Here is a 24103-nt window from a genome sequence, read left to right as displayed (position 1 = left end):
ATTAGAACAGAAAACGAATTTTCAATTCAAATAGAAACGCCACCTTGAAAAATTTTAATGAAAAAGTGATCTAAACAGTAAATTAATAATCGTCACCACGACTAATAACTTCTTTACAGGTAGGACGTAATACAATAGTGTGCTCAAATTGAGCGGTATATGAACCTTTGATATCGCATAAAGGAGGGTACGCTTCAATTATCCGTTTCTCACATAAATCTTTTAAAGCCATTTGATACTTGGTAACTTCTAAACGATCAAGCCATCGTTTACAAAACGCCAACGTTCCAAAATGATTATTGATAGTAGAAAGTAATTTCTTCGAATTAGGTAGTCTTAAAGGGACGAAGGGAGTGTCGTACTGCTTCATGTAATGAGATGTATCCATGTCGTCGTGAACATAACCACGACCTGTAGAACCGAATGTTTCGATGGCGTAGAATTCGTTCTCTTCCATTCGAATTGCTTCGCCTCCCTTGACTATGGGTACTGTTTTACCGGCATGGATTCTGTATGCGTCCACGGAGTGACCGTTCAAGTTTCTGATTGATTTGACTGGGTATGTTTTACCGTCGAGTTCAACTTCGTAAGATTCCATCACTTCTTGAACAGCTTCGCCGACTTCGCATAAAAGAACGTCGATTCCTGCAGCCTAATTTCGATAAATACATAGCACATATTATTTTACATGTTGCGGGGAATAGAGTAGAATATAAATATGAACAGCTACACGTACTTTAATACCGGTATTGGTTGCATCTCTGACAGCTTCTACTAATTTATCATACTTCGGATTGAATGTTAACGTAAACGCACAATCAATAATACGACCTAAATAAACGAAGTACATACTGCATTACAAATATCTCCAAATACGAAAAATTAATATTGGCAATAAAATATTCAACATACCATTAATGTGAGTACCAAAATCAATTTTAGTAACATCATCATACTGTAAAACGGTAGTATCTCCATTATTCGGAGTATAATGAGCAGCGCAATTATTTCTAGAACAACCAGTGGGAAAAGCTAATCCGGCTTTCAGACCATTTTCATTAATTAAAGCTCTCGAACATCTTTCCAATTCTTCACATATTTCTATCATTGTCATACCGGGTTTAACCCAGCTTTGAATGTGTTTTCGAACCTACAATACAAGATCAATAATTCGAGTTTTCAAATAGAATATTCGATTAACAGAGAAACATACTTGTCTATGAGCTTCTGCGGCTTGCCTCGCGTCATTATACCAATCAAAATGCGCAGTTTCAATTGCTTTCTTCTCTTCTAGAGTAACACGATTTTGTGCTATTCTACCATCGGGTAAGGCAGGATGATCGGTTTCTTGGCCAACAGGATATACTCCTAAAATACGATCATAACGTTAATTAGTAATAACACTGAAATTGTATTAATTTCTGCAAGATGATATTCACCATTTGGAAAGAGTTCTGATATCGGTATAGAAGGAGGGTTGGTTTGTTGCTTTCCTTTGGGTGTTTGATCGTTGGAATCGGTCTTTTTCTTGGGCTTCTTCTTCTTCTTCTTGCCAGTCTTTTCACTATTTTCGGCAGAGTCTTCCAAAGAGACGCCATTCATATGAACTTCTAACGCTTCTTCGGAATTATGCTCTGCTTGCTGATTGTCGGTCTCTGGTTCAGTCGCTGCAGCTGAAAAGCCATATCAATCGAGACGTAATTAATGAATTTCCCGTCAAAGATTTGTAATTAAAGAGTCAATAGATGAGCACACATGATCAACATACCTTTTTTATTTCGATTTCTTCTTTTCTTTTTCTTTTTAGTGGTTCCACATGTTTCTGATGGATCATTATCATCATTTTCTTCACCGTCGTCCTTATCGTCTTCAGGATTGACGGCGTTGACTATCATTTCATTTGCAGCTGAAGCCATTTATGTTTAACATGAATCGAACAAGGGATGTAAAATGGACCGAGTTTGGTTTATACTTCGAACTGAAATTATAAATTAAATTTTCACCACTCAACCGAAGTGAGATGAGAGTGTGATAAAATAATTCGCTTCAAAAAAACAATTCGGGCTTGTAGCTTTGGCATAAAATTTTTTTGTACGAAACGAAATCCGCAAGGTCGTACATCCACTCTGAAGATGATGAGTAGGCATCAGCCTACTTTGCGTTCACATATTTTTATTTTTTTTAAAAACTTGACGCAGCAAAAAACTTTTATATTTTACTTGATATTTCATTATTTCTACACAAGTACACACCGTGTATAGATATACTTATAAAAAATTATTTCATATGAGAATGAGTGAATGACCTTTCAACTATGGTCAAGTCAAAAGTTACAGGTCTTTGTTAAAAATGAAAACGAATCCACTTGCATGCTTTGCTCATTTTTGCTTCAATTAAACTAGATTGAACATGTCATGAGCGTAAGGTGTACGCTTGCTGTAATTGTTTTATCCACAGTTATGTTCGTGATCTTACTGATCTTTGTAATGAGTTACCACCAGCACAATATATCACTTTTAAAAAGTGCTCTTACACTAATATACTAATAATTCCCAACCCTAGACAAATCCGCATTTACCTTTTTTTAAAAAAAGTGTACATCCAACAAAAACGAAATTTATTTCAACAATCACACGATAAAATAGAAAATAATTGCCTGTACCACCGATGAAAATGTAACAAACTTGCAACTTCAATTCAGCAGCGCAAAACTTGTCACATTGATGACCGCCTGAAACAAAACTTCAAATATATTATTAATAAAGTGCGAAAAAATAACAAAAATGAAACACATTTGCATTATACAAAACAATATTTATTAGCTTCTCGACATTTTGATAAATTTAAAACTAAACTGAAAATTCTTGAAATCTATTACAAAAAGTACTTAATCAAAAGCCTCAAATATGCAATTAAAAATGAGGTAGTATCAAGTGAAAATATCAAACATCGAATAAAACGAGTATGAAATAATTTTACAACATTTTCACCAAACCTATCTTGCGCGCCTATCTTACATACATTTTTTTCAAGGTACAAGAAAAGAGAAAATCGCAAAGAAACGCAGAATATTGAAAAAATTAATTCATTAGGTTCTTTACAAAATCACGCGACATTTTCATTTTTAGAAGAATCGAGGCCAAGGAGACAAAATGACCAATGTGTTTAGTATCTGTCATTATCAGATAGAACTGAAATAGAAACGAATTAAAAACATAGAAAATATGAAATTATTCAACATCATCTTCTTCTTCTTTTTCTTCGTATTCGTCGACTTCCATTCCGTTGGTTTCTACAACAACAGCAAATATAGTTAGAAATGCAAAATAATAAATCGTTCAAAATGTTCTCCCTAAGATTATAAATTTCTCAAACCGTAAACCATTATTAATTTCGTCATAAATGCAGTAATTTGAATTCTTACCCTTTTCTGGTAATTTGCCGGACTGCAACATCTGCTGTAATCGTTCTGCTTCTTCTAAAGATGAAACATTCGCAACAGCTTCCCTAATTTTCTTGATCTCTTCTGCTCTATGAGCTAAAAAAAAAACCAATCGAGGTGAATAAGTTACAAAACAATCAATAAGAAATCAGTTATAAAGATCAGTAATCAATACCAGATGGTTTTCTGAACTCGGATAGATTTTCACCGGGAGTGAATTTGGATTTTTTAACAATACTCTTCTGCAATTCCTTTCCTTTTTTGCTCTTGAACAGCGCTGTAGCTTCTTTCTTTTCCTTTGATCATATTTCATTTAGATGAAAAAAGTTCAAATATATCAATTGACAAATTCGATTCGAATCAACACTCACTTTCAGTTTAATCTTCTTGAAATCTAACACTTTTAGCTGAGGAAGTTTGTACACAACATAGGCACGATAGTGTTGTAAATGAGCTACAGGATTTTGCAATAAACTTAGGAATTTTAAATTCGGTAAAGTGGCTAGAGGATCAACATCACCTAATTCTTGCATCATATTTCCAGTTAGTATTAGTGTTTCCAAATTGGGAATATGCTGTTCGAGATTTTCACCTATTTTTCTGTTCAAACATACCTCAACATCAGCATCGAAGATAAATGAAAAAATTAGCCATAAGTAAACTGAAGTAACTACTTACACGACAGCATTATTATTAAGTATTAAAGAACTTAAACGTTTCAAGAAAGGAAACCCATCTAATTTTCGAATATCGTTGTCCGAGAAGTCAATCGTATCGAATTGGTCTAACGTTGCTCCCAGATTCTCGATCATGGGGATTCTGTAACCTGTAGGCAAAGTAAAGTTGAAAGTTTATAAGCAATGGAATAACATGGTGACTGAATGATCATCTAAAAACACTTATCAAATTAGTAGTGAGTGATTATTCGATGATTACCTCTCAAACTTAGTTCTCTATCTCGACAAGGGTTGACATACTGCATAGACTGCTGTATCAAGTCTGGCGTCAACTTTACCATGGTTTAGATGTTGCGGAAAACAGTTCGTACAAAAGAGATGTTGAATAATTACTTCATTTCAATTAATACACGATAATTAAACATAATATCAGGTTATTTTCACCAAAAACCATCCAAAAAACGAAAACAAAATTCAACAAACACCGCCGGCAGTTGATGCGGTTCCACCTTTGTGTTGTGTGTTGCATTTTGGGGTTTTCGGTACAACATTCACAATAACATTTGACGACGCTCAACGCTCTCATCCGCACAAAACAGAACTAAAAAAAGATTTTTGTGACGTCACAGATCAACGTTCAGTGACCAGTTCTGCTTGATAAATTTCTGTGAGACGAAGACGACGGTACAAACGATTGGTGAATATTTGATGATGCTGCGAAGCAATGATTGTAGCATTGTATGCGTTCATCATAACAACGGAAATATGCATAATATGGCTGACAAATTGTTGAACTTGTAGCATATGTGTTGATTTTATATTAACAACTGTAATGTAAGTACTTAGTTTTTAACTCTTCGCCAAAGAATACGTGCATTCGTATCACTCGTGTTCATTGTGTTTGAATTGTGTTGCGGCCTACAAACAACGTATGGGAATGTAGCGTAACTCATTGCATTTTGCAACCTATCCGAAGAACATTGCTGCCACAAAAGCGGTACGTTGGTATAATTCATTTATTTGTGCAATTTACATAAAGTTCATCGAGTCGAAACATTCCTTTGAGTATGTTACCCTCTGTGAGTATAATTCTAATCGTTGAATCGTCCTGTTTACTGACGATCAACTCGTAAACCTTTGCTGTTAATCGTGAAGTGCTACGAACGCATGCACATTCGAATATTTGTATTCTGTTCGTAGTCGGTATACAAAGTCTAACTTTTGAAAGTGTTTGATGGTTGACGAAATGTGTTTCATATTATTCTATGCATGTTGCAGGTTGAGCAATGGAGGGAGATAATCCTTCAGAGGAGGTTTTATCGCAGAAGAAAAGCTCCTTAGATGACATAATCGACCACATAACGGCTGACTTACAAAGTTACGATGGGAAGTATATATTACTAGGTCAACCGTCGAACTCGGAAACGCAGTCAATTTGGCAGCAACGTGTTACACGGCAGCCAGAAAATCTAAACTATGTGCAGAATCCTTATCAAGAGCAACAACAGTCCAGAATTAATCATCTAGATTCGAATCTATTTTACTCTTCGAATTCGTACGTAGAGAATTCGTGCAATAACTACGTACCTTACGTGTTCCCTAATTCGAATCAGTATCAGAACACCAGCAACGATTCGCATTATAATTACATTTATTATCAACAAAATTCTAATCATTCTACCGATTACGGACTGTTCGGATCGTCTAACAATTATCAGAACCATCATCTTATCGAGAACTTGGTCGGAAATTGGGTGCCTAATCAAAACGGCACGTATAGCCCGTTCGGTAACACTTCGCTTGGCATCGAAACTAGAAACGACTCTAATGTAGGACTACAACATCAGTCGCCTCAATCTCAACATGCCAACACCTCGAACTCCAATGCGTTTTCAAAACTGGGCAATAGCGCTGTCCGGCGCCCTAGGATGGTAGCGGAGGTTCGTCCAATGAGACCATCGTATTCTGATGTACTTGCCAAATCAGTCACTCAGTGTACTCCTAATGCTGTCAATGGCTCAACGAATAAATCCGCCGCCTCATCTAAGGTCGACTCTACTAGGACTAAAACTGCGAAAAATAAGAAAGGTGATTGACACACGTGTGTTTTGAATTATTGTATTGCGATATGTTCCCAATTTCCATTCCGTCTGTTTTTAATCATCGCACGATATATTATCATCTTCGACGAATTTTTCTCATGTTTAAACGTTTTTTCATCATGTCCCATATCCCTAACATCCTCTTATCAATGTTGATATGTTCTTCGAGTAATGAATGAACAGAACGACGAAAAAGCGTCAAGAATGATAACTTTATCAGCGTTATTCGGCGCCTGATAAGAATATTTTTGCTTTTCGCTTTATCGCCATCAGCCTTGTAAACGATTGTTCGAATGTGTATTTATTTTATTTTCGTTTTCTGTTCAGGTAACAACGTAACGAAAAATGGTGGCCCTGTTTTGAAACGTCAACATTCATCCGGAAGCGAAGAGCAGATGTTGAACGGTGTTAGGCAGCAAGTTGATAAGAAAGTCACCTCGACCAATGAAAACCATTCTTGGTCTTCGCTAGAAGACTTGACTAAATTCCCAGCGTACAATGATTTCGAAAAAGAGAACCCATCCGAAAGATCGCCTTTGTCTAATCTAAACAACAAGAAAGGAAATCGTAAAGTAAAACCGGTTCGTCAAAATGGTAAGTCTCGACAACGAGTTGCTTTTTTCCCAACGTGTCCGGTTCCGATTCTCATTACTTAGTCGGTTTATTTTTCATCTTTTTCCCACAGAAAATTCAACCGAAACGTGGAATAACAAGAAAGTTAACGAAAATCAGAACGATAGCCGTAAGAATGTTCGTAAAGGCATCCAGATAAATAACAATCTTCAGTGGGGAGTAGGCAAACAGACCCCTTCGCCGGTTCGTAATGATAAAAAGATCAACAAAAGTACGCCGAATAATGAAGTCAAGAAAGCCAACAGCTCCAATAAAAATATCAATCAAGCTGCCGAATGTGTCGGAGTGTCGAAGACCACTGCGAGTAGTAAAATTAATACGCGTTTCAACGAGGCTCCTATTAATCAACGTAAACTGCAGAGCAGGACGAAACGACGCGAAGGCACATCTAAAATTGGTGAGTTGATTTTAGCATTGCGATTTGCCATATATTTCAACATTCACGTTGAAAAGGAATTGTGTTCTCCTTCCCTCTCTGTTATCATGTTTTCAATTAGATGAAAATCACAAAAAAATGCATCTAAGTTGTTTCAAGAGTATTAGGAATTGAGAAAACCATTACGAGTAAAATTACCATTTTATTAGAATTGCTCATCCATGAATATTAATTTATGGTAATCCTAAAATTTATGATCGGTTATCTTATATAATTGAAATAAGTAAACTTTATTGGTATGTGAAAAATTTTCAACTCTAAATCCGTTATAATGAAACGTGCAAAAATATCAACGTTCCCTCTTTTTTCTCAAAATCAACTTTCTCATGTCATTGAAATGATAAAATAGTAAAACAAAATTTACCCAATTTAATTATTTTATTAAATATTGCAAATTTTTCGAAATTACGTAGCAAGGTGTTCAGAAAGGATTCAAAACCGTCGATCTTTTTGAAATACATTCTTACTGTTTTCATTACATCGAGATAATATTTTTTTTTCTTCAAGTGCATGGAACAGTTCTTTGAATTTTATAGTCTGATTACCAGATCACGATGTAAATTCGATCGATCCTTCCAAGAAATTTATTCCATCGATACACGGGTAACTAAATTTCATCGTACAGGTGATAAGTCACGTCGAGTTGTTTCAACCTGTTAGAAAAAATTCTGGAAAACCCATCGATGAAATTATCTATCGATGAAATTGCGATAATGACTGCATGTAACCAATTTCTCCCAGTCACATTAGTCATTATTAAAAACATTGTAATCTCATTAACATTCTTACTAATGGGAAGCTTAATTTCTGTCAGGCATTTTTATTTTCATTATTTTCTACTCTAAATAACCTTGCTATTCAACGAGTTCTGATTGAACAATAATTTCGTGCACCTGTTAGACAATTTTTTAATTTTTATATCGCTGAGCGCCAGAATTCTGGGTTCGATTACCGATGTAACTACGTAATGCATCATTTCATGCCATATACGACTAGTTGTAGGTAATAATCGATGTAATTTTTTAAAAGTGTCGAGTTACGAGCTCATTCAATTCATACAATGGTCATTTGTATGAGCTTATCGAGGTCTAGATGCATTGTGCGCAATATGGTCCATTTATACCCATTATTTAATGGAAAAAATTTATACTTTAATCGTCAAACGAAAGAATATAATCCTCATAAACACTGACCCTCTTCTCGCCTTCGATTTATCTCGAGATATACAATATTGTAAATTAATAAATGAGCGAAATTTATTTCTTTAGTGGAATTTTAGTTTTATTCACGGTGTAAAAATAGTGAGGGAAATAAAATAACAATAAAACCGAAGTACGAGTATATGGGAGTGATTTTCTTGTAAACTTGTTAAAGTGTAACAATGTTTTACGTCATGAGCATTCGAAGTACTGAATATAACATTATTATTGTTTTTAAAGCTTTAGCTACGAATCATTTAGCGACGTTGTCAGATTTTTCAAAATTTGTATGTACTTTCCGTAAACGTGCCAGTCTTCTTCCTCCTTCTCTTCCCCCCTGATGAAATTCATGATGTAATTTTGATTGAAAATAATCTAATCAGGAAGTGATTGATTGGGTAATTTCGCAAATCATTGTATTTTTTTATCGAATAATTTCAATCGAAGTCGTATAAAATCGCAATCAAATCAAAATCACGAAAATTGTTCAAAATTATTGAAAAATGGCTCATCTGGTTTATTTTTTTTACCAATTGGCTGTTTAATACATTTTAGAACCCCCCCCCCCCAATCAAAAAATCAATTTCGATTCTGAAAGTTGGTTCTCCTGTAAGCATCTTTTGGTACAAGTAGTTTAATTATTCACATCGATACGAAACAGTTCGAAAAATGAACGTTGATTATTAATTTTTGCTTCTTTTTTTTTTGTTATAGCACTAGTCTGGAAACGATGGAGGGAAAAGACCTCGCAATATTTGATATTATTTTTCACTTGGTTCTTGAATCTGCTATGGGACGTGTTAGTGATGAGTTTCCATCTATGTTTCTACTTGTGAGTAGCATCCCAGCTCTGATGGCAAAGTTGGCTATTTTTTTTTCAAACTACGATTTTTTTCTCGCAGGTTGGGCGTCATAGTGAGTTGCAGCGGAGCGTGGTTCAGCACGGTAAAATCGTTGCTTAAAAACTTATGCACGAATCCGCGTAACTGGTGGCATCAGCGAAAGAAAAACGGCAAACAGTCTTCCTCGAAAAAATCATATTCTAATCGATCTGATAACTCGCACGGTAACTTAACGTCGAACATATCTTTACCGCAGACTGGCGAAGAAGCTATGAAACGATTATTCGCTTGTAAGGGTAAAGATCCATACAGGTTAGTGAAGAAAAATTCATCCCTATCCTATATAACCTCTTCGAGGAAAAGCAACTCGCGCTATAATATTTTTTGGAAATTTTATAGTATTCTAGGTGTAACGAAAAACTGTCCGGATGAAGTGATTAAAAAATATTACAAAAGACAAGCCGTTCTGGTACATCCCGATAAAAATAATCAACCCGGAGCCGAAGAAGCTTTCAAGATACTGGTGCACGCGTTCGAATTGATCGGCGAACCTGTTAGTGAACTTGTCCCTTATTACGTACAAATATTATAACAACATATTATTCTAATTGATGTTCGTGTTGTTTTTTCATATAGGAACGACGAAAAGCATACGATCGATGTGTAATGGAATCTGTCGAAGAAGAATGGGAAGAATTGAGTAACCTGATATCTCAGTTGCACAAAAAAATGGAATACGCTGCGAATACTATTAGGTAAATTACATGCTTAGTGACGAAGACGGATGCGGGCGCTTCTTTAATGTGCTTTGTCTATGACGATGGATCAATGTACGTTACGTGTATAACTGTATGTATGTATTTTCGGTGCAGGTGTACTAATTGTGGAAACAGGCACAAACGTTCGATGGTGGAAAGACCTTTGTACGCTGCTCGATTCTGTTCTCAATGCAAAATTCATCATTCTGCCAGAGAGGTAACTTTTCATCGTACTGTTTTATGTACATACCAACTTATATCTGTGAGAGTGGACTGATTTTGGGGATTTCTGGAAGAGGAGGATGGAGGGGGAGGTGGATCTAAAATTTTACATTTTTTACTCAAAGTTGTAAAATTTTCAAAAGGCTTGAAAAAAATGAACGTTTTTAAAAGGAAATCATAGCGAGGGCAGAGAAAGAGAGTGAAAAATAATCGATGAAAGATTGATTTTTATTCAACGAATGTTGAAGAGAAATGAATTGAATCACATTACCAAAATATGATCTAGAAACAAAAAATTCAGTAAAAATAGGATTCAAGGTAACATTTTGTGTAATTTTTTCCAAATAATCAATTCATCATGCTTGTTTGGTGCTGAAAAAGTTTTTGTCATAATAACTTCTAACGTCATTCATCTTTATTTTAGTAGAAAAAATTGAATAATTTTGATCCTTTTTTGTATTTTGATGGTAAAGAGAAGATATATTTTTTTTTCTGTAATAAGGTAGCATTCCAGTTGCTGATAATTAAATCGAAATCGCGCCCAAACTTCCCACTTCCATGGCCTCTTCAATCGGGTCAATATTACCTAGGTTTGATCTTGATTGAGAAGATGCGAGGGGCGTTGAAGGAGTTGGATCGAAAAAATGAAGCATTATTCGTGTTCAGTACCTTCCAAAACATACTATCCGATATATCACATTATTTCTACATATTATTTGTTCACTTCTGACTCCATATTAAGAGGAGGGAGTACCCTCCTCCTCTATCATTGAAAAATTGCAAATTCTGACAATCTGTCAAACTTGAAAGGCTAATTTCGCATGACTTATCGAACTATCACACCTTGAAGGCGCTGGGTTGGACCCCCCCCCCCCCCATCTTCAAAATGTTGCTCTTGAACATGGTCAAAATAAGAAATTGAAAATAAAATTGTGAATGGATGCATGTTCAAAGGAACTGAATTCGAGTGTCTGAAGGGTGCACAATTGAGAAAAATGTTGCGAAATAAAAATTGTTAAAATTGGCTGGTGAAAAAATCACGTAAAGCACGATAAAAATCATAATCATAGAAATTACTCGAAAATTAGCCAAAATTGATGGAATTTCAGTGACAATAGCGTCATCAATTCTGATAAAAAATCCTGACGTAATAGAATTTTCTCATTATTTTTTCGGCGATCAGAACGAAAAATTGTCGAAATAATCGCACATCAAAGTTGAATAATTTCAAACGTAAGTAATTGAAAAAAAAGTAGTTCAAAAATGGAAATTCTTTTATCCAAAGGTCATCCTTTTTATTTTATCGATTTAGTAGACACCTTGATTATTTTTTCCTGCCGGTTCAAATTCAAAAATTTCTACTATGATGATTTTTAAAAATTTTTGAATACCTATTTGTGGGAATCCGCTGCAAGCTTTAAAATGGTTCGTAGCCATCACCAATCGACTCAAGACACAAACCAAATTTCAGCCTTTTTCTTTTGAACCTTTCGTAAACGATAAATTATTATTTTCAAAAAAAAATAATCATTGGATAAAATTTTCAAAAACCGGAGAATCCAAAATTCTGCTGGAGGCTCCAGAACGGTTCAAAGCTATCACCAATCAGCTCGGCAGGTCAAAAATGGGGTAAAAACCAAATTTCAGATTTCTATCTCAACTTGGGTGAAATTTTGTTTTTTTTCCTCAATTTTTAATTCAAACTAGAATTTTTAAAAATTCGCCAAAATTAGAAAAATGGAGTTCAACACCCGAAATTTTGACTGTTGGTGTATTTTGGGGGTCTTCTATCGATTATATCGATTATATTTTGTCCGGTTCGAAAATGTTGAATTTTCCCGAGTTGAGGAGAGCTGAGCATTATCGACTTCTAGTAAAGAAACAGTGGCATTCTTTAAATTTCAGATTATTTTACGGTAATAATATATTCGCATCCATTATTAATGATTGTTTTAATATCATTCAGGGAGACATATGGGCCGAAAGTTCGATGATGGGTTGGCTTTGGAGATACTACGCGTGTATGGACGGTGCAGTATACGATATATCCGATTGGGCTGCTTGTCAGGCTGATAATTTACGCCATTTGAAGCCGAACACTCACGTGGTGCAGTACAGAATCGTCGTCGGAAAACACAGACCTAATCCTCCTCCTACTTCTACTCCGCAACCGCCTCCTCCTCCGCCAAACTGCAGGTAAATACGACTTTTTTAAAAATAATTACGCATCGTCTCATTGACTACGAGGCGTGAGAAAATGATGATTCGAGATCTTCGAGTGATCTAATCGATTCTACCTTTCTTCCTTTCGTAGTGAACAAGATTTAGAAGATTTCCTGAGTTCGTTGTACGGACACGGTAACGGTGGCACGGCGAATAGCGACCAGTGTAATAACCGGTTTCGAAAAAAGAGCAAAAGGAAGAAATAATGCAACTTTTTCTCGTCTCTGAATTTCGATGAAATCTCGCCGTCGTTACACCCTGTGATACGTCAGCTTGCGCCTGATCTTTCGTTCATACTTTTTTTTTCCGCCAGGACATTGCATTTCTAAGTGTTTTTAATTTTTTTTTTCGTTCTTTCAGTTTCTCCTTTTTTTTTTGTTTTCCGTTCTGTATCCTATTTTATGTCATCCTATCATCTTCTTCCTCCGCCGCATTGAAAATTCTAATACTCACAATGATCCTAACCTAGATGTATGAGATTTTATGTACTTAACGCTTTTTTTTTCTTTCAGTTTTTCATTGTTGATCGCATAAATCGCTTTTGTTTTTTCCTTATTTTTTTTTTATCGTAACTACACTTTTGTTTCGTCGTTTTTATCGTTTATTTTATTATTTTTTTTGTCGTATTCATCCTTCTATTTTTTTTTCCTACGTCATACAAAAAGTAACAAGACAACTGATCACATCGTAAGCATTAAAATTACATTTAAGTTGCTTTTTTATTGTGTGTTATTTTTTTTTTATTTTTTATTTGTCGAAAGCATTTTAACGAAGATTATAAAACTACTACGCAGACCGCATTCGTAGTCTAGCGAAGGAGTGTTTTAATTTTTTTTTTTTTTTGATTTACTAAAATACATGGATTTGTGTTGTGAACTTGTTGTTTTGAATTTTTTGATTTTTTTTTCTGAATAAGGTGGAATTTAAAAATAATTTTTCGACGGTTGTTAGCAATTAGACTGAATGATATTCGAATACCAGGAATTCACATCAGATTTTCATTCGTTTCTTGGTATTTTTTTTTCAAGTACCAATCTATTGTTTTCAAGTCTGGAAAAAAAGTTGAATTTCTGAAAAGAAAAAAAAATACAAGTTTGGACTTGATAGAACAAAATTATTTAGAAGCACGTTGTTTAGAGTTCTGCTCGTTGTAACGATGCACTTCCTTTGTCCCTACAACAAAAACCAGTTGGTAGCGTTGTCATTTTAATAGAGATGAAAAAGAAACAAAACAGTGAAAAACGAGCAAATCTATAACAAAAGGAGGCGTATTTTTTACCTGGAAGAATGCCTGACATTTCTTTTGAACCAGTTCAACGTGACTTATGAATGAATCGACTGTTATTATGAGGGTAGATTTAGATACAGGTAGCAAAGGCAAAACAGCTTCTTTTAGTTGTTTTAGTTTTTGAAGAAGAAATGACTAGAGTGGTTAGTATCTTGCGTGTTTCATTGATCGAAATCGTTCGCAAATATTTTACCATGGAGTAAAGAATTTTGTAATTTTTTGAATTGTGCGTTAAAAGTTGTGTAAATTTAGTGATCCAGAAAAGGATCATTTGTTTTCGGTGATTTTTATTTTGACGTAGACTTTCGGCAACATGAAGATTTGTAGGATTTTTGTCGCGATATTATTTTCGTTGACTTTTTACGCGAATGAAATAACCGCTGTTTATTCAGGATTATACGTTGACAATGGAGAAGGCCAAACTATCAGAGAAAAGTTCAACTCAGCGAAGGAGAAAGTTGTATTCGAGAAGAACATGCTAGAATTTTTAGGACTATCCCGTAAACCGCGAAAAATATATGATCCTTTGGAATTGGAAATTTCTGCTCCGAAATTTTTACTAGATATTTATAACGCTTTGGATGGAAATGAAGTAGATAATGAATTTAATCTAAAAATAGAAGATATGCAATCGGTGCAGGAAAGTGATACAATAATGACATTTTTAGCTCGAAGTACGTATTTTTAAAAATTATAATACTATGTAACCTGATATTCTGAAATTCGTGTGTTCTAAATTCAACTCGTGTTGATTCATTTAGACGAACATTTAAATGCTCCCAGACATGAGAAAGGTAGAAGATTGCGGTTTGAAGTTAAAGATGTTCGTGTGGAAGAGACAATTTTGAGTGCTGAGTTACGATTGTATAAGATTTGCGACGATGGAAATACGAATAAATTCACCGTAACTGTTTACGAAGTTTTGCAGACGTTGAATGGGTTTGTTTTCTTGTATTTTTTCTCACGTATACATTAAATTAGGTAACTTTTTATGTTGATTCAGCTTCTTTGGTACCTCCCTTTTTTTATACCTATCTATCTGAGATGAATAACGAAAAAGTCAAGTTATGTAATGGTAAATTCTGTTTCAGAGATCAACAATTGTCGTACGTTGATGCTGTAAATATAACTGGAGACTACGAAGGTTGGATTGTTTTCAATGTGTCGACTGCTCTGACTAATTGGGTAGTTTTTCCATCGAGCAATAAAGGACTCTACTTCTCAGTTCATAAGCATTTGAAACCACGTGGGTATTTTTACCGATAATTTATCCTACTCATATCTCTCGAAATAGGTACCGTAATGTATTGATTTTATGAACACATATTCACGAATTCGGTTGTCCAACAGAGCACGAAATTCATCCAGAAAGCATAGGAATTATTTCATCAATTTCTCACGAAGAAAACCAACAACCTTTCATGGTGGCATTCTTGAAATCGCAAAAATTCAATATACGTCGTATAAGAGATGTCTCTTCAGGAAAAAAACATAAGCTTAAAAAGGACAGCAGTTTTAATTCAAATCCCCTGAACCCAGGTGAGTGATTTACGAGCAAAAATACCTACTTAAACCTATGTGTAGCCTATTTGGCTATTTCGAATTCGAGTCATTCGATTACGATAATTTTCCTCACATCGTTTACTTGTGTTTTAGAAGAAGCAGCTCGAGGAATGCGACATTGTCAATTGCAAACATTGTACGTTAATTTTAAAGACTTGAATTGGACTGTAAGTATATATATATTCATTCGATAAAATATTCGAGTAGGTACTTATCTTATTTATAAACCTTATGTAGGTAGAGGTACCTACTTACTAGTTCTATATGAAATGTTTATTCCTGGTTTTTCATAGGACTGGATCATTAGTCCGGCTGGATATGCAGCTCATTATTGCAGCGGTGCTTGCGAATTTCCTTTAAATGAACAAATGAATGCAACCAATCACGCTATCGTACAGACTTTAGTGACTTTAACCGGAGCTTGGAGTAGTAAAATACCTGCTGCGTGCTGTGTACCTACCAAATTGACTCCCATAAAAGTATTATATTATACCAGAGACGAAACTGCTATTTTAAAAAAGTATCCGAAGATGAGTGCCAAAAATTGTGGTTGTCATTAATACCTACCTATTTATGTAGGCCTATGTGTTTTGAATTTGACTGATCATTGGTGGATGATTTTTTTCATCATGATATGAATTAGGTACCATTTCATTAATTTTTTGTACATTGATCTTTGTTATTATATTTTAATTATTTATAATGTGACGATAAATTTTTTACGTAGATTAGGCGTAGTTTTCCAAAGAAGCGTGGTTTTTTGTTCCATGTTTAGATTATTTTTATATGTAGGTTCTAGGTTGGGAGTGTTTCTTTTAATGAAAATACACCTAAGCGTAAATGTTTTTTTAAAATTTTTTTTTATTAGCGGTTTAGACTTGAAGCAAAAATTAGACAGCTTCACTTCATCCAACGCTTTTTTTTCATAGATTTTTAATGTGGGTACCTAGATTAAAATGTTGCTGAAAAGTCATATTGTAGGCGAAAAAAAAATACTTCAGTTTCTTTTTTCTACATTTCATTTTCAGATTATTTATTTTTAAAAATTATGATTTATATTATAAGGAGGAGAGAGTGGGGGAATTTCTTTCGATTCTTTCTTCTGTTCAATTGATGGCTCAATGGCTGACTGGCTGAGAAATGAAAATTCACTTCAGTTAAATTAATTAAATCAGGCAAATTATCAAATTTTGGGAGATTGTTTTTTTCATTTTTTCGAGTGATTTTGTTTGGTAGTAAATTTTTCTAGCTGTGCAAGTGCGATCAAGATTCAAGTTCTTGTGTGTTTTTCCTTTTTTTCTCAAAACTTGTTGATTTATAAAATACCTAAATACCTAAAATTAAATTAAATTTTTTGAAACATCGAGTCTCTTATGAGATTGTTATTGAAAACGAGACAGCGCAAAAAATAATTAAATTAAACATCAAAATAATTTTAAAAATTAAAAAATTGAAACTTTTTGATTTTTCTTTTTTTGAAAAAAAACAATCAAGTACCTATCACGATCCTAGTGTGTTAATAAATTACTAACATCAAACAAAAACATCAGGTTCGTCGTTCTTCTTCGTGTTTTCATTTCTTATCTCTCCTTATCAGTTCACAACCGCTTTAAAATTTTAATTTTCCAATTTCAAACCATATTCATTCACCTTCAGCTTCAATTTAAAAAGGAAAGTTCCTTAAAAGATGAATGTACAATGAATAAAGGAAAAATGTAAAGTGATAGCTTCGCGACAAACAAAACCGGTTTGAAAATTCTCCAATCGACATCTAATTGATGCATCGGTTTCGCTTGTGTCAAACCACGTGCGTATTGAAACCTGTGCAAATTCAGTGATATCTATCTTATGAAGTAAACGCAAATCGATAAAATTGCGTATTAGGATATCGAGATTTCGTGCCAAGTGAAAATGAGAGCTTACCGTTTCCTTTGCGGATGTAAAAATCACGCGAATATTTTCTCCAGAAGTTTATACGTCTCGAGTATCCACAATAAAATCTTTCGATACCCCAAAATAGTGGGGCATGTAGCGCTAAAAGATCCGAGACAAGAAGACGAATCCCTCCAGGACAAACTGTTCAACTCGTTGAGGGGTAAAATCGTGTATAATTCATTAGTAACTCGCAAAAATCTGAAAATACGCTGGAAAATCCGAGCAGAAGAATTGGCCCGAAATAATGAAAAACAAAAACCGCACGTTGCTCCAGTATCGTTGAAATATATGTTCGAAGATTGTGATTTGGAGAAAAGTTCCGATGAGAAAATCGCAGACATTGACAGTGATGACGAAATTATCGTAGAAAACGACGAAGAATTTGGGGATAGTTTCAATTTACCCTATAGTAAGGCTTGTGAAGTTGACGTTGAATCAGATTACGATGAAAATGAAGAACTTATGCTTAAAAAAGAAATGATGTTCGCTTACCAAGGTAATTTTTTCTGATTAGTTGATATAATTTCAATCATTAGTAGAATGTGAAGCTCATTAGAATATTTTGCGCAGATCTGGCCCCTAAACCGATCCAAGGTCGTAAGTGGATGAGTGATTATGAATGTTTCGATGAAGAAATCGACGAGAACGCCTCATTCAGTGCTACAGATGTCGATTACGGTACTCCTGATCCAACCATTCCTGCTAGTAATATCCCTTGTGGCGGATGTGGTGCACATTTACATTGCAAAGTAAATTTCATCTAGTTGTACGTATCGTTTTGTACGAATTTCCCAGTAATTGGATTCGTTTGGTTCTAGGATCCTTCTATTCCTGGATATTTACCTAAAGAATTATTCACAAAATGCAAAAAGAAAGATCTCATGAATCTGATATGTCAAAGATGCACGTTTTTGAAAAATTACAACACCGCTTTAGCAGTTAACGTTGATCCTGAAAGTTATCCGAAATTATTATCTAAAATAAAACGTGAAAATGCGCTCGTCGTATTAATGGTTGATATGACTGATTTCCCCTGCAGTATTTGGCCTGATTTGACCTCAGTTATAGGTACGATATCAACAGTGTTGCCAATTTAGCGGTTTTCAAGCTATTCCTAGCGATTTTGAACATAGAAAACCGCCAAAAAATGTCAATCTAGCGGCTAGCGGGAAGTCTAGCGTTTTTGACTTCATGGCCACTTTTACCATTTTAACTCACAAATTCAGCATTTCAGCTAAAAAATATTGAATTTTTGAAAAAAAAAATCAATGAAATTGAACTTTTGTAAAACCCATCCACTCAACTTCATCAATTCTTTGGTAATTTTTGAATGATTTCACTGTTTTTTAGTTTTTAGTTATTTTTGTACAGTTTAAAAATTTTAACAAATTGAATCTTCATCAGTTTTGTATTTTTTACATGACTTGAGGTTTTAAAAAAATGATGAAAATCTAGCGGGAAGTCTAGCGATTTTGCTATATGGAATTTAGCGGTTTTTAGCGGTTTTTTAGGATCAATCTGGCGGGATTTTTCAATATGGCATTGGCAACACTGGATATCAATTTTTAGTATCATAATTCGTATTCCAAATGCTGATATTTCAAGTTCGTAATTTTTCAGGTGAAAATACACCAATCATCGTGGTCGGTAACAAGATCGATTTACTTCCCGGTGATAGCGCAGGATGGCTAGAAAATGCAAAAAGAAGTCTAAAGAGTCATTTACCTCCGGATGCGAAAATTCTGCACATTGGTTTCACTAGTGCCAAAAATGGATACGGAATCGAAGAGTTGATAAATAAATTATATAAAATATGGGGTTCAAAAGGAGACGTTTATATTGTTGGCTGTACGAATGTTGGAAAATCATCGTTATTTAATGCTTTGATTGGGTCTGATTATTGCCGATCGAAAGCTTCGGATTTAATTCAAAGAGCTGTCACATCTCCTTGGCCTGGTACTACTCTGAATTTATTAAAGGTGAGAAGTTGTTTGGTAAAATAATTAGTTTCGGAAACAGATCAGCATTCTTAAAAGTCTTTTCGCCATTTCAGTTCCCTATAATGAAACTGTTGGGGTATAAAGGATTCCTTAGAACATCGAGGTTGATGAAGAGACAGCAGCAACGAGTAGCTGAGATTAAAATAGCTCGAATTCAAGCTAGAATGGAGAATTTGAAGCTTAGTCGATTGCCCAATATTATGGGTACAGCTCGTAACAATTTTACCTCATTGAGGTCATCCTGATAAACTCACGCATTCGAACAGTTCACAACGTAGTTTTTTTTGTCTTTAGGAACTGTGGAACGAACTTTCAAACAACCCCCGGATGAATTTACAACACATAATTTAAAAGATAGTGAAATGTTCGTCATGCCTCCTGTTAACGTAAAGCAATTGAAGAAGGACAATAAAAATGTTTTCAATCCTAATGATTCAGCGTTCAAACTATCTCATTGGTGTTACGATACTCCTGGCGTTGTACACGAAGATCACGTAAGTCGATGAGCATTTCTTGTCAAGGAAAAAACGTCCAATAATGTGTAATTTGTTCTTCAGATCATCGATCTATTGACTACTGACGAGATTATTAAAACTCTACCTCAAACTACAATCACTCCGCTAGTTTACTCAGTACGACCTGAACAAACTCTATTGATTGGCGGCCTTGCTAGAGTTGATGTGCTGGATTGCGATCATAGATTTCCCAGGTATAAAATCCTGTTTCGGAAATTTGAATTGAAATATTATACATGTAATTTAATTGACAATTTATTTACAGAATTATAGTTTACGCGTCGCGATTCCTACCGATCACTCTTTGCGAAACGAAATATGCCGAAGACGTTTACAATACTCTATTAGGTACATCGTACATGGCAGTACCAATAGGTTCATTGGCTCGGTTAGAGAAATGGCCAGAATTGAAATATCTCCAAGATTTCACCATCGAAGGAAAAGGCAACGCTTTAGTTAGTTCTGAAATCGTCTTGTCCACCGTCGGTACGTATAAAAAGTCAATTCAAATGCAATTTACCTGTTGTACGTAATTCTGATGAAAATAAATTTGTTCAGGTTGGATTGGCATATCGTTACCGGTGAATAAAAATACAACCATTCGTCCATGGACTCCGTTGGCCAGAGGCATTCATTTAAGAAAGGTTCCTGTACTACCACTTACTGCTCAACTGCGTAAAAAAAGAATTGCTAATACACCTACGTATTACATGGGATCTATTTAGCCTGCTTTAAAGGTTTGTGTCTATGATATTTCTTTGTATTATTAACGAAACTGGGATACGGGAGCATTGGAATTTGAGAAATCAGGGTTTTTAAATTTTCATAGATTGCAAAGATACCTGAATTTAAGAGCGTTGCTTGTCATGAAAATTTTTTGTAGAAGTTATTTCATCGAAATTCGCGAACATTTGAGTATTATTCGTAGAATTTATTCATAAATTAGCTTCTACAAAATTTGTTGATTAATCTTGTGGGAGTGGAAAATTACGTAATATCTGTCGAATACATGATTGTGAAGATGAGTTGTTATGATTCTCATGAGCTAAAATCAAACAGAGAAATGTGTTCTTTATTAGTTATTACTTTATCATAAAAACGTAAGTAATCTCGAATTGAATTTTATTTTTCTGAAAGAATTCGGTTAGAGCTTCACAGTCCAGGATCGATTCAACACATTTTTCAGTTATTTTGGGATCTTGAGCAAAGTTCATAATTTCAATTAATTTTTTGGTTTAACTCAATTTTCATTTATTTTTTTAAAATTAAAGCAATTTTATTTACATAAAATCGTGAAAAAGTTGGGCCAATAAAATTGAAAATTCGAGAGAATCAGAAAATTGAAAAACAATTCCAGCAGTGAGTGAATTTGAATTTAAAAAGTAGAAAATTAAATCACCCAGATGGTTTGATCATTTTTTGAGCTTTTTTAAACAAAGCGATCGCCTATGAATTTTTGTTAATACTTCGGAAAAATTAAAATTTTGAATTAAACATTTTCAAATTTATTTTTATTATTTTTTACAGCTCGGATTTTGACCAATGGCTGAAAAGATCTACTTAGCTTACCAAGGATTACTGGAAAATATGTTGAATCGACTTCAAATGGACTTACAAATCATCTAAAATCAAATTATTGAATTATATTATTTTCAATCAATCCTACGTAAATGTGAAATTCCGAAATGAAATTTGGATTCTTCAAGAGGATCATGAGAGAAGTGGTTGTTGCGTTTTTTTCCTGTTTGTCCAAGTCTTGGAGCATTTTCTTAGAAGAATCACCCTTCATTCAAGTCCGATCCCGTATCGAGAGACGTATACGACATAATTTTTACAATTTCACTAGAGATAGTTACAAAGTAACCGATATTTTATCAATATTAATGTCAATATAGAATTTTTCTATCGTTGTTTCAATTAAAGCAATTTCGCTAGGTTTTTTACGAGTACATTGTGAGTACTTCTCAAGTAAAATAGGTATCTAGGATTATAGCCAAGTTGCCATTTCCTGTAACATCGAGATCCTGAAATAACTTCACTTCTAACAACCGCTTAATTAGTCGATGATAATGAAAACAATTTGATCGGCTGGATTTATTATGCGATTATCATTGAAGTGTTATTGTTATAAAACTTGATACGTTTAACGAGCACGGAAATAACATAAGAAATTTAACCGGTTCGTGTTCAAATTTTTATTGAAGGGCGTCGCGCTTAATTTTTTCAAAGCGAATTGGGAACCGGTTATTCTAGAAATTTGAAAATCGTTCGCAAATCTACGCCGCAATTCCGATCAAAAGATCTATCAAAGGGTGGAAAATTTTTCATTTGTTTACTTCGTAATTATATTATTATTAATGATCCACTTTGCGTTGGTTCAGTAAATGGAGGAGAAAATGAAAATTGAAATGAAATTTTTTCGATCGATTTTTATTAAAAAGTTTAATTCAGATATTTTTCAGTTTTGTTCCGTAGTTAATTAGAATAAGACGTAATGGAGTGGTTGTGACTTCTATTACTTTTCTTCGAACTCGTTTATCGTCGAAAATCTCATTTATTGTTTCACAATTTTCTCGTCGTTCACCTTCAATAAATATTCGTTCGATGAAGTACTCGTGAAAATTTCACCTATTCCAATAACCTGTATACCTAATGGAATTAACAAGACGAGGGACTAATTTTGCAAATAGTACCTACGTGTATTCAAGGCTGATTACACGTGTTGTGTGATCTTTGTTCGAAATACTGAGGTACCGAGGATGATATCGTCGTGTTAACTACTTCGAACATTTCCTGGCGTATGTAGATTTCCATTCCATCGACAACTACAACGTTAACGCGGATAATTATCTGTTGTTATTAAAGTTGCCTATCTATACGCCGTAATTTCCAATTCAAACTTGCTCCGAGATAGCGAAGTTTCTTCTAGTCGATTTTGATTTCGTTAGCTGAAGTTTCCAAGTAACTTCTCCCCCTCCCTCCCCGCCCACTTCCTTGATTCAACTCTCGTATTGAAATTTTGAAAATTGCTCATTTATTGTCCAACTTGTGCAGAAGAGATTGATGACGTCAAAACGTGTAATTTTTTTTGCACGTCGTAATCGATAATATAGTTGAATAATTTACCTATCTACGGTTTGGCTTGCCTACTGTTATGTAATTTTTCACGCCATTAGAGGCAAATAGGTCGAAATTTTGGAACACTTGTACAATTTCGTGGTATTTACCGAACGTGTGTAATGATTTGTACCAACCTTTGAAGAGTACATGGTGGCTGCGTGGCTGGTGCGGTGGTGAAAATGAAAATGACTAAAAAGAAGTAAAATAAATCGAAGGCGCGGTAACCAATTTTTTTCTGCAGTAGGTGTGACTTTATGAGGAAATTGATTTTTCAAATTATCGATTTGATGATGGTACAATGAGTAAAAATATTGTATTTGTTGGAGTTATAGGTATAGAACGGAAGAAACGGATGTTTTCCGAGAATCTCTTCTGTTTTTTGTGTATTTTGAAAAGCGATGAAGTTGAAGGTGACCAAAGTGTGGCTGTGAATTTTGTTTTCTTGAAAATGAATTTTGAATTATGATTGTGTTGAAATTTTTATAGAATAAATTTGTGTGAAAATACACGAACTACCGGAGGAAGAATTTTTTGAATCGTGAAAATACAAGTTGAAAAAAATTGCGGTATGGCTCTTCAGTAGATAAATTATTTATATCGAGGTAAAGAAATGAAATAAGTAGTATGAGTCATTTAGGAATTTTACTCGAGAACAATTGAAATTTTTGGGTAATTCTCAGAAAAAAGGTCAATTTTGATGTGCATAATTTTGAAAAATAAAAATCATTTTTTTGGAAAATTTCAAGTGAGAATCATTTGTATAGGTGTCCCAGATCCCTGTTCTAGTGTTGGCCTCAATTCAATCCCCCCCACTGTGGACCCCGGCCCCCCTAAAACAGCGATAATTAGGATTCGACCCTCATCGATGTGTAATATGTCGATTGATATGTTTTCGAGGTCGTAGAATTCGAATCTGGAGTTATTTTTTATGTAGAGGCGGAGGGGGAGGCGTGGGGAGGGGGAAAATGTCAAATTTTGCTTATATTATCGTGTAATATGTCAATTTATGTTTTTCAGGCCGCAAAGTTCGAATCTGGACTTATTTTTATGGTAGGGGTAGAGGTGAGGTGTGGGGAGGGAGAAAATATCAAATTTTGCTTGTTTTATCGTGTAATTATATGTCGACTAGCGCGATAAAAGTACAGCTG

At 34.5% G+C, this 24103-nt stretch overlaps 5 protein-coding genes across 6 annotated transcripts; 3 read left to right on the top strand and 2 right to left on the bottom strand.

The window, feature by feature from the left end:
• Positions 1 to 31: 31 nt before the first annotated feature.
• On the bottom strand, positions 32 to 2059 carry und (methionyl aminopeptidase und). The gene is made up of 6 exons (XM_065366810.1): positions 1769 to 2059; positions 1440 to 1673; positions 1214 to 1368; positions 913 to 1150; positions 737 to 831; positions 32 to 652 (listed from the first exon to the last, which is right to left on the bottom strand). Exons 1-6 carry the CDS (start codon positions 1914 to 1916, stop codon positions 83 to 85), a joined length of 1440 nt encoding a protein of 479 aa, XP_065222882.1. The 5' UTR covers positions 1917 to 2059; the 3' UTR covers positions 32 to 82.
• A 541-nt stretch (positions 2060 to 2600) lies between these two features.
• Positions 2601 to 4647, bottom strand: U2A (small nuclear ribonucleoprotein polypeptide A'-like U2A). Its single transcript, XM_065366815.1, has 6 exons — positions 4379 to 4647; positions 4121 to 4268; positions 3814 to 4042; positions 3618 to 3738; positions 3425 to 3538; positions 2601 to 3292 (listed from the first exon to the last, which is right to left on the bottom strand). The coding sequence occupies exons 1-6, from the start codon at positions 4458 to 4460 to the stop codon at positions 3231 to 3233; spliced, it is 756 nt and encodes a 251-aa protein (XP_065222887.1). The 5' UTR covers positions 4461 to 4647; the 3' UTR covers positions 2601 to 3230.
• Positions 4648 to 4794: 147 nt separating this feature from the next.
• On the top strand, positions 4795 to 13410 carry LOC135847340 (dnaJ homolog dnj-5). Its single transcript, XM_065366807.1, has 11 exons — positions 4795 to 5116; positions 5398 to 6207; positions 6549 to 6815; positions 6907 to 7251; positions 9204 to 9321; positions 9392 to 9643; positions 9731 to 9884; positions 9968 to 10086; positions 10204 to 10306; positions 12278 to 12507; positions 12626 to 13410. Exons 2-11 carry the CDS (start codon positions 5406 to 5408, stop codon positions 12738 to 12740), a joined length of 2505 nt encoding a protein of 834 aa, XP_065222879.1. The 5' UTR covers positions 4795 to 5116; positions 5398 to 5405; the 3' UTR covers positions 12741 to 13410.
• Positions 13411 to 13546: 136 nt separating this feature from the next.
• On the top strand, positions 13547 to 16231 carry LOC135847343 (protein 60A-like). Of its 2 annotated transcripts, none has more exons than XM_065366812.1 (6): positions 13547 to 14496; positions 14584 to 14761; positions 14914 to 15068; positions 15173 to 15361; positions 15482 to 15552; positions 15679 to 16231. In XM_065366812.1, exons 1-6 carry the CDS (start codon positions 14136 to 14138, stop codon positions 15943 to 15945), a joined length of 1221 nt encoding a protein of 406 aa, XP_065222884.1. In that variant the 5' UTR covers positions 13547 to 14135; the 3' UTR covers positions 15946 to 16231. The 2 variants fall into 2 exon arrangements, with proteins under 2 accessions (XP_065222884.1, XP_065222883.1); XM_065366811.1 differs by having other exon boundaries at positions 15479 to 15552.
• Positions 16232 to 16974: 743 nt separating this feature from the next.
• LOC135847341 (nitric oxide-associated protein 1) lies at positions 16975 to 21745 on the top strand. Its single transcript, XM_065366809.1, has 10 exons — positions 16975 to 17816; positions 17891 to 18069; positions 18139 to 18388; positions 18941 to 19299; positions 19374 to 19524; positions 19615 to 19814; positions 19878 to 20029; positions 20101 to 20321; positions 20394 to 20572; positions 21363 to 21745. The coding sequence occupies exons 1-9, from the start codon at positions 17297 to 17299 to the stop codon at positions 20558 to 20560; spliced, it is 2199 nt and encodes a 732-aa protein (XP_065222881.1). The 5' UTR covers positions 16975 to 17296; the 3' UTR covers positions 20561 to 20572; positions 21363 to 21745.
• Positions 21746 to 24103: the final 2358 nt, after the last annotated feature.

The sequence above is a fragment of the Planococcus citri genome, chromosome 5 (genome assembly GCF_950023065.1).
Source record: "Planococcus citri chromosome 5, ihPlaCitr1.1, whole genome shotgun sequence".
Taxonomy (NCBI): Eukaryota; Metazoa; Arthropoda; class Insecta; order Hemiptera; family Pseudococcidae; genus Planococcus; species Planococcus citri.
This window is presented reverse-complemented; position numbering and strand designations above follow the sequence as displayed.

Bases quoted from the DNA above. Each gene is read 5' to 3' on its own strand.
- LOC135847340 (XM_065366807.1), top strand. From the start codon at position 5,406: ATGGAGGGAGATAATCCTTCAGAGGAGGTTTTATCGCAGAAGAAAAGC. The intron at 6,816-6,906 runs GTAAGTCTCGAC...TTTTTCCCACAG, and splicing joins AAAACCGGTTCGTCAAAATG to AAAATTCAACCGAAACGTGG. The intron at 12,508-12,625 runs GTAAATACGACT...TTCCTTTCGTAG, and splicing joins CCTCCTCCGCCAAACTGCAG to TGAACAAGATTTAGAAGATT.
- U2A (XM_065366815.1), bottom strand. From the start codon at position 4,460: ATGGTAAAGTTGACGCCAGACTTGATACAGCAGTCTATGCAGTATGTC. The intron at 4,043-4,120 runs GTAAGTAGTTAC...ATGTTTGAACAG, and splicing joins CTTAATAATAATGCTGTCGT to AAAAATAGGTGAAAATCTCG. The intron at 3,539-3,617 runs GTATTGATTACT...TTTTTTTTTTAG, and splicing joins CGAGTTCAGAAAACCATCTG to CTCATAGAGCAGAAGAGATC.
- LOC135847343 (XM_065366811.1), top strand. From the start codon at position 14,136: ATGAAGATTTGTAGGATTTTTGTCGCGATATTATTTTCGTTGACTTTT. The intron at 14,497-14,583 runs GTACGTATTTTT...TGATTCATTTAG, and splicing joins AATGACATTTTTAGCTCGAA to ACGAACATTTAAATGCTCCC. The intron at 14,762-14,913 runs GTTTGTTTTCTT...ATTCTGTTTCAG, and splicing joins GTTTTGCAGACGTTGAATGG to AGATCAACAATTGTCGTACG.
- LOC135847341 (XM_065366809.1), top strand. From the start codon at position 17,297: ATGAGAGCTTACCGTTTCCTTTGCGGATGTAAAAATCACGCGAATATT. The intron at 18,389-18,940 runs GTACGATATCAA...GTAATTTTTCAG, and splicing joins TGATTTGACCTCAGTTATAG to GTGAAAATACACCAATCATC. The intron at 20,030-20,100 runs GTATAAAATCCT...ATTTATTTACAG, and splicing joins TGCGATCATAGATTTCCCAG to AATTATAGTTTACGCGTCGC.
- und (XM_065366810.1), bottom strand. From the start codon at position 1,916: ATGGCTTCAGCTGCAAATGAAATGATAGTCAACGCCGTCAATCCTGAA. The intron at 1,674-1,768 runs GTATGTTGATCA...ATGGCTTTTCAG, and splicing joins AAGAAATCGAAATAAAAAAG to CTGCAGCGACTGAACCAGAG. The intron at 1,369-1,439 runs GTGAATATCATC...ATCGTATTTTAG, and splicing joins ATCAGAACTCTTTCCAAATG to GAGTATATCCTGTTGGCCAA.